The sequence below is a fragment of the Ictalurus punctatus genome, chromosome 22 (genome assembly GCF_001660625.3).
Source record: "Ictalurus punctatus breed USDA103 chromosome 22, Coco_2.0, whole genome shotgun sequence".
Classification (NCBI taxonomy): Eukaryota; Metazoa; Chordata; class Actinopteri; order Siluriformes; family Ictaluridae; genus Ictalurus; species Ictalurus punctatus.
The window spans coordinates 12,277,104-12,290,177 of NC_030437.2; the positions used below are offsets into that span (position 1 = coordinate 12,277,104).

At 40.1% G+C, this 13,074-nt stretch overlaps 2 protein-coding genes across 5 annotated transcripts in view; both read left to right on the top strand.

Annotated features, from left to right (window-relative positions):
• dapk1 (death-associated protein kinase 1) overlaps positions 1-4,185 on the top strand; it is a 70,522-nt gene extending 66,337 nt beyond the window's left edge. For all 4 annotated transcript variants that reach the window (XM_017451791.3, XM_017451794.3, XM_047149897.2 and 1 more), the window contains one exon: positions 915-4,185. In XM_017451791.3, coding sequence (XP_017307280.1) covers positions 915-2,180 — 1,266 coding nt within the window. In that variant the 3' untranslated portion in view covers positions 2,181-4,185. The remainder of the gene's footprint in view (positions 1-914) is intronic.
• A 3,651-nt stretch (positions 4,186-7,836) lies between these two features.
• Positions 7,837-12,245, top strand: ctsla (cathepsin La; the record flags this gene model as incomplete). The annotated part of the gene is given in 8 exon segments (NM_001200253.1): positions 7,837-7,869; positions 8,687-8,821; positions 8,907-9,029; positions 9,648-9,797; positions 10,323-10,547; positions 10,652-10,820; positions 11,020-11,137; positions 11,582-12,245. Coding segments are annotated over 7 exon segments (1,011 nt in total). The 3' UTR covers positions 11,682-12,245.
• Between the last annotated feature and the right edge of the window lie 829 nt (positions 12,246-13,074).

The following is a 13,074-nucleotide window of genomic DNA, read 5'->3' on the forward strand; positions in this document are numbered from 1 at the left end:
ACTTGACACATACACACACTCTAGCCTCATAAGACTTTTTATCCAGGAGAGGTTTCACCAAATATATTTGGTGTAACATATTTTGTGGGGTGCCAGTAGTTTTGAGCGGGGTATGTTAACATATGTTTGGGGAAAAATTAATTGTACAGTGTCCCTATATATCTATAACATCAAAAATAATCCCAAAATATCACTTAGTTGATGTGTTATTAATTTTTGGGTGCCACTGAGTTCAGTGGTTAAGGTGTTGGACTTCTGATCAGAAGGTCATGAGAGCAAGGCCCTTAACCCTCAATTGCTTAGTTGTGTAAATGAGATTAATGTAAATCGCTCTGGATAAGGGCGTCTGCCAAATGCCATAAATGTAAATATTCTCAAATTGACAGTAGAAATGGTTTTGAGTTCATGCATATTCAGAGCATGTTTATAAATATGCAGAACTTATATGTATTTATTTGTATTTTAATGGATGAGCTGTGGGTGGCTTTGGTTGAATAGCAATCCCTCTGTTGTTCCAATTACACTGCCTACACTGTTTTTAGCAGTGTAACAACATCAAAACAGCCAGGGTTAGTCATCTGGCATATTATGTAAGAATGTTCTCATGTTGTGAACAGTTGTTTTTTTTTGTTTTGTTTTGTTTTGTTTTTTAAACAATTATTCAACTAAGGCTTTTGAACTGTTGTTAGAGTGACTGAAGAAAAAACACTTTTATGTCCACTAGATGGCTGTGTAATGACATCTAGAATTAGTTGTTGTCCTTCTTTTGTATCGCTTACCATTTGGTAAGAAATTGTTCCATCTGGTTTAAATACTACACTAATGCTCTAGTATTCCAAAGAAAGAAAGATGACCAGCACTGCCACTGCTTGGGGATTTTTACCATTTCTCTCTCTTTTTTTTCTGTGCCTTAGATCAACATCATACAGAGTGAAACTGTCCAAGACGTGGTTCTCTTAGACCCCCGCTGGCTCTGCACCAATGTTCTCGGCAAGCTCCTCTCCATTGAAACTCCAAAAGCCATCCACCATTACAGGGGGCGCTACCGTCAGGAAGAGCTCCAGACGCTGGTCTCTGAGGGAGACGTAGATGAGCTCCTTCAAGTCTTGGATGCCATGGACGTATGTGCACGTGACTTGGCCAACCCTGGTATGGTGGATGTGCCTGCCCTCATCCGTACCGGTGACCTGCAGCATTCCTGGACTGATGAAGCAGATGAAGAGGTGGAGGATGCCTTGCTGTACGGAGGTGTCCGCTTAGTCCCAGCCGAGCACTTGACGCCTTTCCCTTGTGGCCTTTTCCACAAACTCCAGGTGAATCTTTGTCGCTGGAGCAGGCAGCAGAGACCGGAGTTCGAGGCAGAGGAAGTTAGGCTGTGGACCGGAGGTGCTCGGGTAGGAGTTGGTGGAGCCGATGCTTTAGTACTGCTAGTTAATCACGGACAAGGTCTAGAAGTACGGCTGAGAGGACCAGAGTCTGAACGTAGCCGATGCTACGCTTTGCTGGATACGCTATGTGGAATGGCAGAAGGGCTGCTTGCTGCTACACTACCAGGCCTGCTAACAGCCCGTCATTACCTGAGTCCTCAGCAACTGCGAGAGCATCACGGACCTGTCATGCTTTACCAGCCCAGGGACTTCTTTAGAGCTCAAGCCCGGGGTGAAAACGCGTTAACCAACACCATGGGTGGCTATCGGGAGAGCTTTGCTAGCATCGTTGCTCTAGGTTGCACCCAAGTCTACAAACAAGGAACTCTTGGCGGGGATGTATCTGTAGCTGAGGTTAGCCTCCTGGCTCGACGCAAGCTCAGTCGCTTGCTTGACCCACCTGACACCCTCGGCAAGGACTGGTGTCTTCTAGCCATGAACCTGGGCCTTAGTGAGCTAGCTGCTAAGTACAGCCCCGGCACCAATGGAACTCCTCCGGCTGACCCATTTTCTGTCCCAAGCCCAACAGCGGCACTCCTTTATGACTGGAGCCAACGTTCAGACTCTACTATTGGTGTCCTGGTAGCTAAGCTAAGAGAACTTGGCCGCCGTGACGCAGCTGATTTTCTGCTAAAAGCAGCACCCGTGTTCCGGGTCAACATGGACAGTCTGGGGACTCCAACAGAACCTTGCGGCCCAGTCTGCAACGGAGGAACATCTTACAACTCCATCAGCTCCGTCATCTCACGCTAGAGCACAACCTGTGTGCATGGAAGAACATGTGCAATTTAACCTATGGAGTGTTGTTATCTTTCAGTTCCTGTGTTGCATAAGACTGTAATCTGTGAAGTTTGATACTTTGTACACATCAATCTTCCTGCTCTATTCTTTCTGAATGTCTCATTTCTGTGAGTGTGCCTACTTTACGAATCATTTTTAGCTCATTTTTTTTTTGTTTGTTTATTTGTTTGTTTTTTCTAAGTGACAACATTGTAATATCAAGGAAAATCGAAGGATTTCTCAATTTCGGATTCTTTTATACATTTAGATATGTATAAGGCAATGGTTTTATACACAACCTTTTGAGAAGAGGCTGCGTAGTTAAGTGCTTGGCCCTGTTACTTGGTGATGATTCAAGCAATTGAGTGCCTTTTTCGATGGAAAGCCAATTCTTTATGAGCCATTATTAAGTTGCCTAATGCCCCTTATTGAATTAAAAACCCAAGGTCTTCTAGCCTTAAACTTGGACTTGCCAGTGTTTTAGCCATTTCAACTTTGAAATCCATTTTCTAACTATATTGCTAATTTGATAGAGATTGGGGTTTTAAAAGGTGCAGTTTACGATCATCTTTTTCTCAAGTTTACATTTTCTTATACTAATAGTTTTAGCAATATACTACTATATAAACTTGAAACTGCACCTGTATCCACGCTGGAAATTTAACATAACATTATAAATAAATACTTTAATAAATCTATTTTAGCCAGACCTTAGCCAAATTAATACTCTTTGAATTAATAAAATATTATTGGATACCACAGGTACATTTTAAAGGGTACGGTCCTATAAACAGGGTTTGAAATAACATAGAAAGCAAATGGAAAATCATTCAACAGGACTTTTTGAGCTTTTATTTGACATGCAATATCCTCCAGTTGAATCAAAGGGCCATTTCATTTTGAAAACAGCTGGAGGATTTGCTACAACAATGCTTCATTTTACATGAGTTTAATTATAAAAGTTAGATACAGACAATGTTTCTTAAATATTGCTCTTAGGCTGCTGTATCTCTCTTAGCTTATTTAACAACAAAAATGTTTGAAGGAAATTTGTATTATTAATGTGATTCCTTTTTTTTTGTGTGTTTCGAAGCATGATCTAAATATTGTTACAGTTATCAGCTTTAATATATATTTTATTTCCCGTGTGTTAACAGCGTCCACGAGGAGCTCAGACAGTTTCTTTCAGACATGCACTTAAACTGCAAGCTAATGGTGCTCTTTTCAGTGGAACTTTAACCAAAAGGATGCCTTTCTGTTACGGATTGAAATCGAGCAAAGGTTTTGTGAAATGTTTCAAAATCAAGACGATGTATATTCAGTCTCATTTAGATCAGTGACTTGTAGAAACCACGTGCCCTCATCTGAGTGAGTCTTTAGCTTGGATTAGCTCGTGTTCCATCATACCTGTAGTATACAGAACTGTTTGGGTTTTTTTTTTTTTTTTTTGTAATGGAACTGAACGTATTTCTTGTGTCAGTCAACTGCAATGGCAAACTTAGTTTTAGTGGCACACACTTTCTTTTTCTTTCACTTCTCTTGTGTGAGAGATAAAGAAAAAGGAGGACACCAGGAAGCTCCTTGAACTTCCAAACAATCCAGTTGTAGTTTTTCTCACATCTCCATTACTTCCCCAGCTCCCCCGTTAAAAATAAAATAAGAAAAGGGAATCGTGCATACTTGCTATTCTAGAAAGCACATTTTTATATATTGTGATTGAGTCTTATGTATTATTGAGCGTTCTCTTTCTCTGTTTTCAGTCAATTGTTGAGGTTCATGTTTTCCCGCTTTTCGAAAACTTCTGGACTTCATAAGTGGGAACGTGAACCAGGCGTATTAAAGACTTTGTACAGTCATCTCTTTGCACAGAATGTTTCTTCTATTTATATTATATTCCTAAAGCATGTCTCTGAATGCCATGTGCTTAATACTTCCTTAAAACAGTGTAGTACATTTTTATAATAAATTGTTTACCTGATCAAGTTTGGCTGTGTTCGTTTTTAAAGCAATGTTTTGACCATCACACTGTTTTGAAAAAGTCACAGGATATCACTGAACCTCTCTTTGCTGCTGATTAACTTGTTGTGATAACAGATGTTTGTGACGCAGGAGGATGATCTTCAAGGGTTCAGAAAAGTGCGCAGCCTGGAATTCTAAGCAGTATTAGGCGGGGGTTTTTTTTCCTGTTCGGCTGTAGTTGGAGCTTTAAAGGTTTTGATGCACCAGAACCATTCAACTCTACACTGTAGACAAGACACACAACCATTTTTCTCACATTCTCTCAGGTTTATGGAATTCTCACCATAAATTAACATTTCCCCCGTTATATGTATATCCATTGTCTGTATATAATATAGGGAGGTCATTTAATATACGTACTGTTATAAACAAAATTTTTCTTATCTACTTATCTAAATGATTCTTCACCTACTTCTAAATAATTCTTAATATTTTCAGCAAAATTAGAACTTCAGAAATAAAGAGAGATTACTGTAGTTTAGAGCCTTTGACTCTAAATGCTGGGGGATGGGGGGCGGTTTACAAATAATGTCTGGTACAGGACATGTCAAGGCACTGGATATTCTCCTATGTCGTCTTCGTTTGTGTTGTGGAAATTATGGCTGACTTGAATTTCAAGCTGAACAGCTAGTGTTCGCTAATATTGCTTACATTGTTAAAGGGCCACATTTACTCTCTCTTAAAACTACGCACAACGTAAAAATTTTAAAACGTACTTCGAATGTTATAAAGTGTATGTATTAAATTAGATGCAGGTTGCATTTCATCAGAACACATTCTGTAGCATTGAGGTCAAGATGGCTTACAGACCTAATGTTAGTTCACACTTGTGGTTGTCTATGATCCAGTCAAAGGCAGACAAAGGTTACTGTTTGAGAATCTTGAGTCATTTCGACTAAATTATGAGGCTGCCTTAGGAGGAGATTAAGGTTAGTGGTTTAACAGTCACTTAGTGACCGCATTAGGATATCAACTTGGTGTCCTTTGGTGGCATTATCTAACCTTTGACGGTTGTGTTATTGGGTATATTGATGCTGTCGTGGAAATTAGACAACACTCGCAGATTCGTCCTCTGAAGGTAAAAAAAGGTTTATTACAGAAAGATGGTTAATACAGGATAGAATAAAGCAGGATAGAATAATGAGAGCGCTGTGAAGAGCTTGTGCTGAACCACTACTATATATATATATATATATGAAACGCAGAGCATGATACACTTCTGTGTACCGATAAGAAGCGGTTTGAGGCAGTTCAAACAGGCTTTGTTTCAGGGTCTTAGATGTGCAGATGAACCTTGAACAGAAGTACATGTTTGTGTCTCTGTATAGCAGATAAACATTCTGTACTGATCTTAAGTGACATGACATGGCCTTCTTAGGCGTTATCCTCTGATGAGAATGAAACAAAACAAGAACAAAACTATTACAAAGTAAAAATGAACAATTTCCCTCACATATCCCCATTTTATCATTACAAAATCTAACTAAAATTAACAGAGAAATTACAATGCTGTGAATACATCAGAACTTCAGAAACCTTTCACAGTTCAACTGAATTCATCATAATGCAGATATAATGAACACACTAAGGCTGTTTCTGCCGATATAAAGTATCCTGTAGTCAAGCAAGCTTATTTTAAAGTGAAATGAGAATCGTCATGGTCAAAGGAATATTTACAATAGGTGTGAAATGGATGTCAATGGGTCATCATCATCAGTGTCCCTGGGAGGAGCTTTCCAATTCCTGTGTGTGGAGGTCTCCCAAACAGTATCCCAAAGGGGCTGACCATCCTAAGCCTGTTTCAGAACAGCATTTGTTCAGTCTGTTTTTTAGTGTCCCAATTTCTCACTCTACCACCCCACAACTAGCTGGAGGATATGCACAGTGCTGCTTTAAGTCAATACGCAAATATTCACCCACCTACTTAAGGGCATGGCTCACAAAAGGTGTGCCATTATCACTGGAGATTATCATTATCACTACCGCGTCTGAGTCCTGTTTGGACGTAGGGACAAGGCCTTCTCTACCTTCAAACCTCAACCCACGTTACGTTTTTTTTATCTCATAAAATTCACCTATACATTAAATTTGCCAAATGTATCATGTACCGCTGATATGATGGAATGAGTCAGTGGGGCATGCCACTTGATAATAACCCGCCGAAAAAATACTAGGCCTCGTGCTTCTTAATAAGTACTCTCTACTTATTTATTGCTCAAACCGGACTCTTTCCATTAGCAAATTTTTTTTACTGTTATAAACTCTCTCTCTCTCTCTCTCTCTCTCTCTCTCTCTCTCTCTATATATATATATATATATATATATATATATATATATATATATATATATATATATATATACCCGTCGGTATATATCTTAGTTTTGAAGCTGTGATCTAAGAAATACCAATATCTCTGCCAGCACAGAGGCAAAGTTCCTGGAACTTCTTATAAGAAATCACTCCATGTAATACTTCTCTCAATGTAATACACGCATTTCTTATATCATTGACTCCCTTCCATACAGACAGCAATACACAATAACTTCATAAAATTCTAATTCTAAATTCTAATTCTAAATATCGGTCTTTCGCTCCACACGACAAAGGGCAAATCGCTTCTGTGTCAACACGACTTCAGGGTGAAACTTTTTCACGAGCGTCCTCTGGTTTGCTTGTTGTCCAGAAAAGCTGAAAAGACTCGCGCAGCCCAGCCAGGAGATGCCAAATTGTCTTGGAAAATAGTCAACACTCAAAGAATCGTCCTCTGAAGGTGAAAAAAAAGGTTTATTACAGAAAGATGGTTAATACACGATAGAATAAAGCAGGATATTTGCGCTTGTGCTGAACCACAATGCAGACCAGTTGATTGTTTAAAATTCGCACGACACATGAATCTTTAATACGTAATTCTTACATAATAAACTCAAATCTTACTTTTTATGAACAATAGTACATATAATTTGTTCCTGCCACTACACTTCAATGAATGGATTAATGAATGGATGGATAGAAAATATGAAACTTATGTGGAAATTATTTTGTTTTTGTGTTGCTTGCCATATTCATTGGTTTAACGGATGTATAAGGTCAAACTGGTACATAATGTTCTAGACAAATGAATGTACTCCAGGCTGGCTTTCACATCCAACACCAGAATCAGCCTTGTTTATTCTGTTAGGCTTTATGTCTCAAAGCTGCAGGCCATGTAACATTTCAGTATACAACATTTAAATATATTTCCAAGAAAAAGTCATTACTTTAGTCTTTGTGTAAGCTGCTGCTGATAGACCTGATAGACCCACTTTACCATGTCGTTTTAATGTGATTTGGGATCCCATCTATCCTTCGAGTTTCTTACCCAATTTTGGGAGATTAATCATAAACGATGATTAAATGAACTCTTCAAAGACGCACCCAAATCTTGCGTTTCATCATAATGTGTGAAAAACACAACCTCATCAGCCGGGAAATGAACCACGTGCTTCCAGATCACATGTTGGATGATTAATGTCGGGGCGGGGGCGGAGTCAGGATGCGTTTCGGCCAATAAGAAAGCGTGGAATTGCGTCTTTGAAGCCAGGCTTTATAAACTTGCAGTTGTTTTCGACGAAATCTATTCATTTCAAGTTTTCCTCAGAAAAGGTAAGAGTTGTTGTTTTGGGTTTTGTTTTTTTTTGTATTTAAATTAAATTTTGTGTTTTTGCGTGCTATTTAATTTATGTTTAGTTTGGAGAGTTTATCTGTGTGTATGTTTAGGTGATTTGTTGATTAATTTAAAAATCTCTCTGTGAAGAATGCAGTCTGTATTTAGAGTATGGCCTTGTTTATTGTGTGTTTACGACAAGGCCGTCGTGCGTTGGTCTAAACCGCTTTGTTTTAGCGTCTTGAACATGTTTACTAGCCTACACCGGTCTGGGCTTTTACTAGGTTTTATTTGTAACTGTTTCGGCTTCTTTAACGCCGCGATATGAAATGTTTATTGCTATCCGTGTCCATAGAGGTTGTTTTAACTCCCTTTTCCATCCTGTCTCTTATCTCCCATTATTCTTATTTTGTCCTCCATTTCCGTGCTTGGGTTTCAGTCTCATTTTCGTTTTCCGGGAAGCTCCAGCGTTCTGAATGCTGATGGCCACAAAAGAACAGCGCGTCCCTTCCCTGTTTTCCCGAAGCCTTCTCCGACAGACGCCATAATGTTGTTACCGAAAAAAATAGTATTTGTGAGACGAGTCTGTTTAATATAAACGAGCATAATGTATCAGCTCAAAATATAAACCCCCAGCTCTGTTTGAGATCAGCTGTTTGTATTTATTTATTTATTTAGCTAGCTCTTATCTGTGTACTGCAGAGCCGCGTGTCGTGACGTCACACCAGCTGTTTCTCTGACTGTGTGTGTGTGGTGTTTCGAAATTGTCCTTGATGTTCCATGGAAACATTTTCTCCCTTCATTTGATTGTTTCAGCTCTTCACCATGAGACTGTGTTTGGCCGTGCTGGCTGTGTGCCTCAGCACTGTATCTGCTGCCCCCACTGTGGACAGAGAGCTAGACGGTCACTGGCAACAGTGGAAGGAGTGGCATAATAAAGACTATCACGAGGTAAGTGCACTCTTTGTTCCCAAACATCTTTTATTTTTAACCTTCATGTTTTGTGGACTAACCTGATCACTTCCTCTCCCTGTAGAAGGAAGAAGGATGGCGGCGAATGGTCTGGGAGAAGAACTTGAAAAAGATTGAGCTGCACAACCTGGAGCACTCGCTGGGCAAGCACACTTACCGCCTGGCAATGAATCACTTTGGTGACATGGTGAGCATGATGACAACAGCTTGTTGTCCTCAAATATTACTTCTTGTACAGCTAGCCTAAAAACTGCTTTGAAATGTAATCAGTCAAGTCAACTCCTAGAGTTTCTGACTACTGTTCCATGCATGTGATATTCAGTTTAAGGTCTGTATTCAGGTTGCAGCCATTTTCTGAATGTCTATACGTACAGGCATTGGAATGGAATATTCCTGTATACATGGTGGTTTTGTAAGTGTGCCTGAGTTGTCCCAATACCTTGCCTACAGCTAAGCATCTGTTAGTACCCACAATTCCTTGCAGCCTGTGCATATCTCCTTTCAGTAGATATTCTGAATGTGTCTACATGCAAAAAAATTTCTGAATAAAACTGAAAGTCAGAATATTGTCTTAATCTGAATTGGGCAATTGGAGAGAAGAGATGACCAATGATCACTGGTGGCCTTAAACTAGAAGTTTACATGTTAAAAAACATTACATTGTGTGCTTGTGAAGATAAACTCGATGCATATACCTATTAAACTGCTCTCTACTACTGAGACAATTGTTTGCACAGTACATCTTCATAGTTTATCATTTTGCATAATTCATGGTCTAATGCAGTCTTTTGAAATCTCTCTTTAGCCCCATGAGGAATTCAGGCAGGTCATGAATGGCTACAAGCACAAGGCGAGGAAGATCAGGGGATCTCTCTTCATGGAGCCTAACTTTCTGGAGGCCCCAAGCAAGTTGGACTGGAGAGAGAAGGGATATGTAACTCCTGTCAAAGACCAGGTGAAGAATTTTGCTCAACTAGCCTTAAAGACAACTTGAATGTTGGTTCATGCCTGTGATTCCTCATTCTTAAGAATTAATTATTAGTCATCAAATGCATGACTACTTTTTCATCAATTCATGATTGCCATGAAAACTTCACTCATCATTGATTGCTATTGTCCAAAATGCTCAGGGCTGTTTAATTTGCAAAGTTGTTAATTTGGTGTTTAGCACTTGCCTTTAACTCTTATGAGTGTTCAACACATTGTGCACTTTCCGCCCTTTCAGTTGATCTGGCTTAAGATTCTTGTAGGATAAAACTGGTTGCACAGCTTTGTATAACGGTTAGATGTAATTGCTGTAGGCAGTTCTGACATTAAGTAAATGTCTGCACATTAGTCACATGCCCCCCCCCCCCCTCTCCTCCCCTCCCCCTCACCCCCTTTTCCTCCCTGCTCAATGTGCAATTAAGTTCAGGACCAGTGGTTTTTACTCCAGTTGTAGAGACATGACGGCAGATAATTGTTATCCTTGTTCTTTTAGGGTCAGTGTGGTTCTTGCTGGGCCTTTAGTACTACTGGAGCCATGGAGGGTCAGCAGTTCAGAAAGACTGGCAAATTGGTGTCCCTCAGTGAGCAGAACCTGGTTGACTGCTCTCGTCCTGAAGGCAATGAGGGCTGCAATGGGGGACTCATGGACCAGGCCTTCCAGTACATCAAGGACAATGGTGGCTTGGACACTGAAAAATTTTACCCCTACCTTGGAACTGTAAGTTGTTACTTTCTCCAGGTTAAACTAGAAATTTAGGGTGTTGTCCATATTGGCGTCGTTGTAAAAGGAGTACTAACCTGTTAACTGTATGCTGTTTTCAGGATGACCAGCCTTGCCACTACGATCCCAGTTATAGTGCAGCTAATGACACTGGCTTTGTGGACATCACCAGTGGTAAAGAGCATGCTCTGATGAAGGCTGTGACTGCAGTTGGTCCAGTGTCTGTAGCCATTGATGCTGGACATGAGTCCTTCCAGTTTTACCAATCAGGTGAGATTTAAGGTCTGTTTTGTTCTTTGTGACCAAAAAATTGGTTCCAACTCATTTTGTTTGCAGTAGCTACTATGCATTTTGGTTCAACAGTAGCAGGTGCTATTACAGATGTAACTTGGCAGTCTGAATCCCAAATTGACTGTTCTGGTTAGCACAGCTCCTTTTCTTTGTGTTGAATCTATTGTCTTGTCCGCAGGTATTTACTATGAGGCAGACTGCAGTAGTGAGGACTTGGACCATGGAGTTCTTGTGGTTGGCTATGGCTATGAGGGTGAAAATGTGGATGGGAAGAAGTACTGGATTGTCAAGAACAGGTATGAGTCAACTTGTATGTAGAGCAACAATAATGGGGGGTGCCCAAATATTTAACTGAAGCAGTGAGGTACACTAGTGTCAGAACCTTACAGTAAGGGGTAGCTTGCTGTATTGAGGGCTTCTAAGAGTCATAGGTGTGTCTCCCTATAGTGAGATGCCAAAATGGATACATGAATGAGTGGGTGTGCATGTATGCAGGTAATCAGATTGTAGCTGTTTATCAAGCCAAGTAGCATAATGTTTCATTTTCCACCACCCTTCCCTCATTGATGGCTTGACAGTAAGTGCTGGACAAATGCCACACCATGACCCTTAAAACTCTAGGGTTGTTTCATGGTAGAAGACCAAAATTGTGAAAGTAATGGCAGTTGTCAGGCTAGATTTTGGCATGACAATTCCCGACCTGACAGACACTCCTAATTTTGGCTTTGTTCTATTTACAGCTGGAGTGAACAGTGGGGCAACAAAGGCTACATCTACATGGCCAAGGACAGACACAACCACTGTGGCATTGCTACAGCAGCCAGCTACCCACTGGTTTAAGAAGAACCTCCAGCAAGGCTTTCAGAAGGCCTTGTCTCAATCTCTTCAGTAGTTCACTACCATAAAGTGTCTTCCCTGGTGTTGTGACGCACAGCTGCAGTGAAGAGCTTGTTAATTGTGATAAGGGAAAGTATTCATCCCAATTTGTGTGTGAAATGAAGACCTATTGAACAGAACTGTATAGGTCTTTCATGAAACAGTTTTATGCAATTGTTTTAAGTAGGGTCTTAATTTTTTATGTAAATATTTAAGTTGGGTGTTTAGCCAAAATGTAAATGCCTTCTTGTTTTTGTCTTTTGTTTCATGATCACTTAAACCAGTTTCAGTACACATTTCAGTTTCCTGTGCACCCCCCCCCCCCCCCCCCCCCCCCCCCTCCAAGCAATTAAACCATGGGCTGATGGTCATTGCCTGGTTTGGGTTTTATTTTCTTGAAGTGCATCTTTTTGTTTATTGCTTAAGTCAGATCAAATATAATCAATGTATGTACACAGGCTGTTTACAAAGATTTGCCATTGCTTTTGAACATGTACAGTAGTTGACTAAAATCTTGGAATTGACTAATCTTGTTAGTCCTGACTTGATTGATTTAGTGCTGTGAAAAGTATCTGGTTTCTAAATGGGGCAAGGGGTTAGACTAATCACAACAGTTGTTGGATAACTTATTTTTATTTTATTTTTTTAAATATATTAAAAAGCAAGAAAGTTATCAAACTCACCTCACCAATTGGGGGGGGGGGGGGGGGGGGATCACACCTTTTTTATTTTTTTATTTTTTTTTTTTAGCCGTAATAACTGCAACCACATGCTTCCATCAACTGAAACAGTCCTTCATTTACTACTAGTACTTACTCCTATTCTTTGGCTCACTCTTGCCACATAATCCAGTTGCACTTGAATTTTAATTTATGAACTGAAGACCTGACAATCTCCTTTAGGACTTTCTAGTAGAGAGCAGGATTCATGTTTCCCTCAATTATTGCAAGTTGCCCAGGCCCTGATGCAGCAAAGCATCCCCACACAATCACACTTCCACCACCATGCTTGACCACAGGTATGATCTTTTTGTGGAATTCTGTGTTTGGTGTATACCAGATGTAATGGGACCCATGTCTTCCAAACAGTTCCACTTTTGGCCCCTCAATATAAAGAACATTTTCCCAAAAGGTTTGAGGATTGTCAAGGTGTGTGTTTACCAAAATTCCAATGAGCTTTAACCTTGGTTAGCAGTGGTTTTACATTGCCACTCTTCCATAAATGCCATTTTTCTGAATGTGGGGTCATGAACAGTGAGCTCTTTATTGGTGCAAGAGAGGCCTGTAGGTCCATTTGATGTCCTTGGTTCTCTTATGACTTGGTGGATGAGTAGTTGCTGTGCTTTTGGAGGAATTGT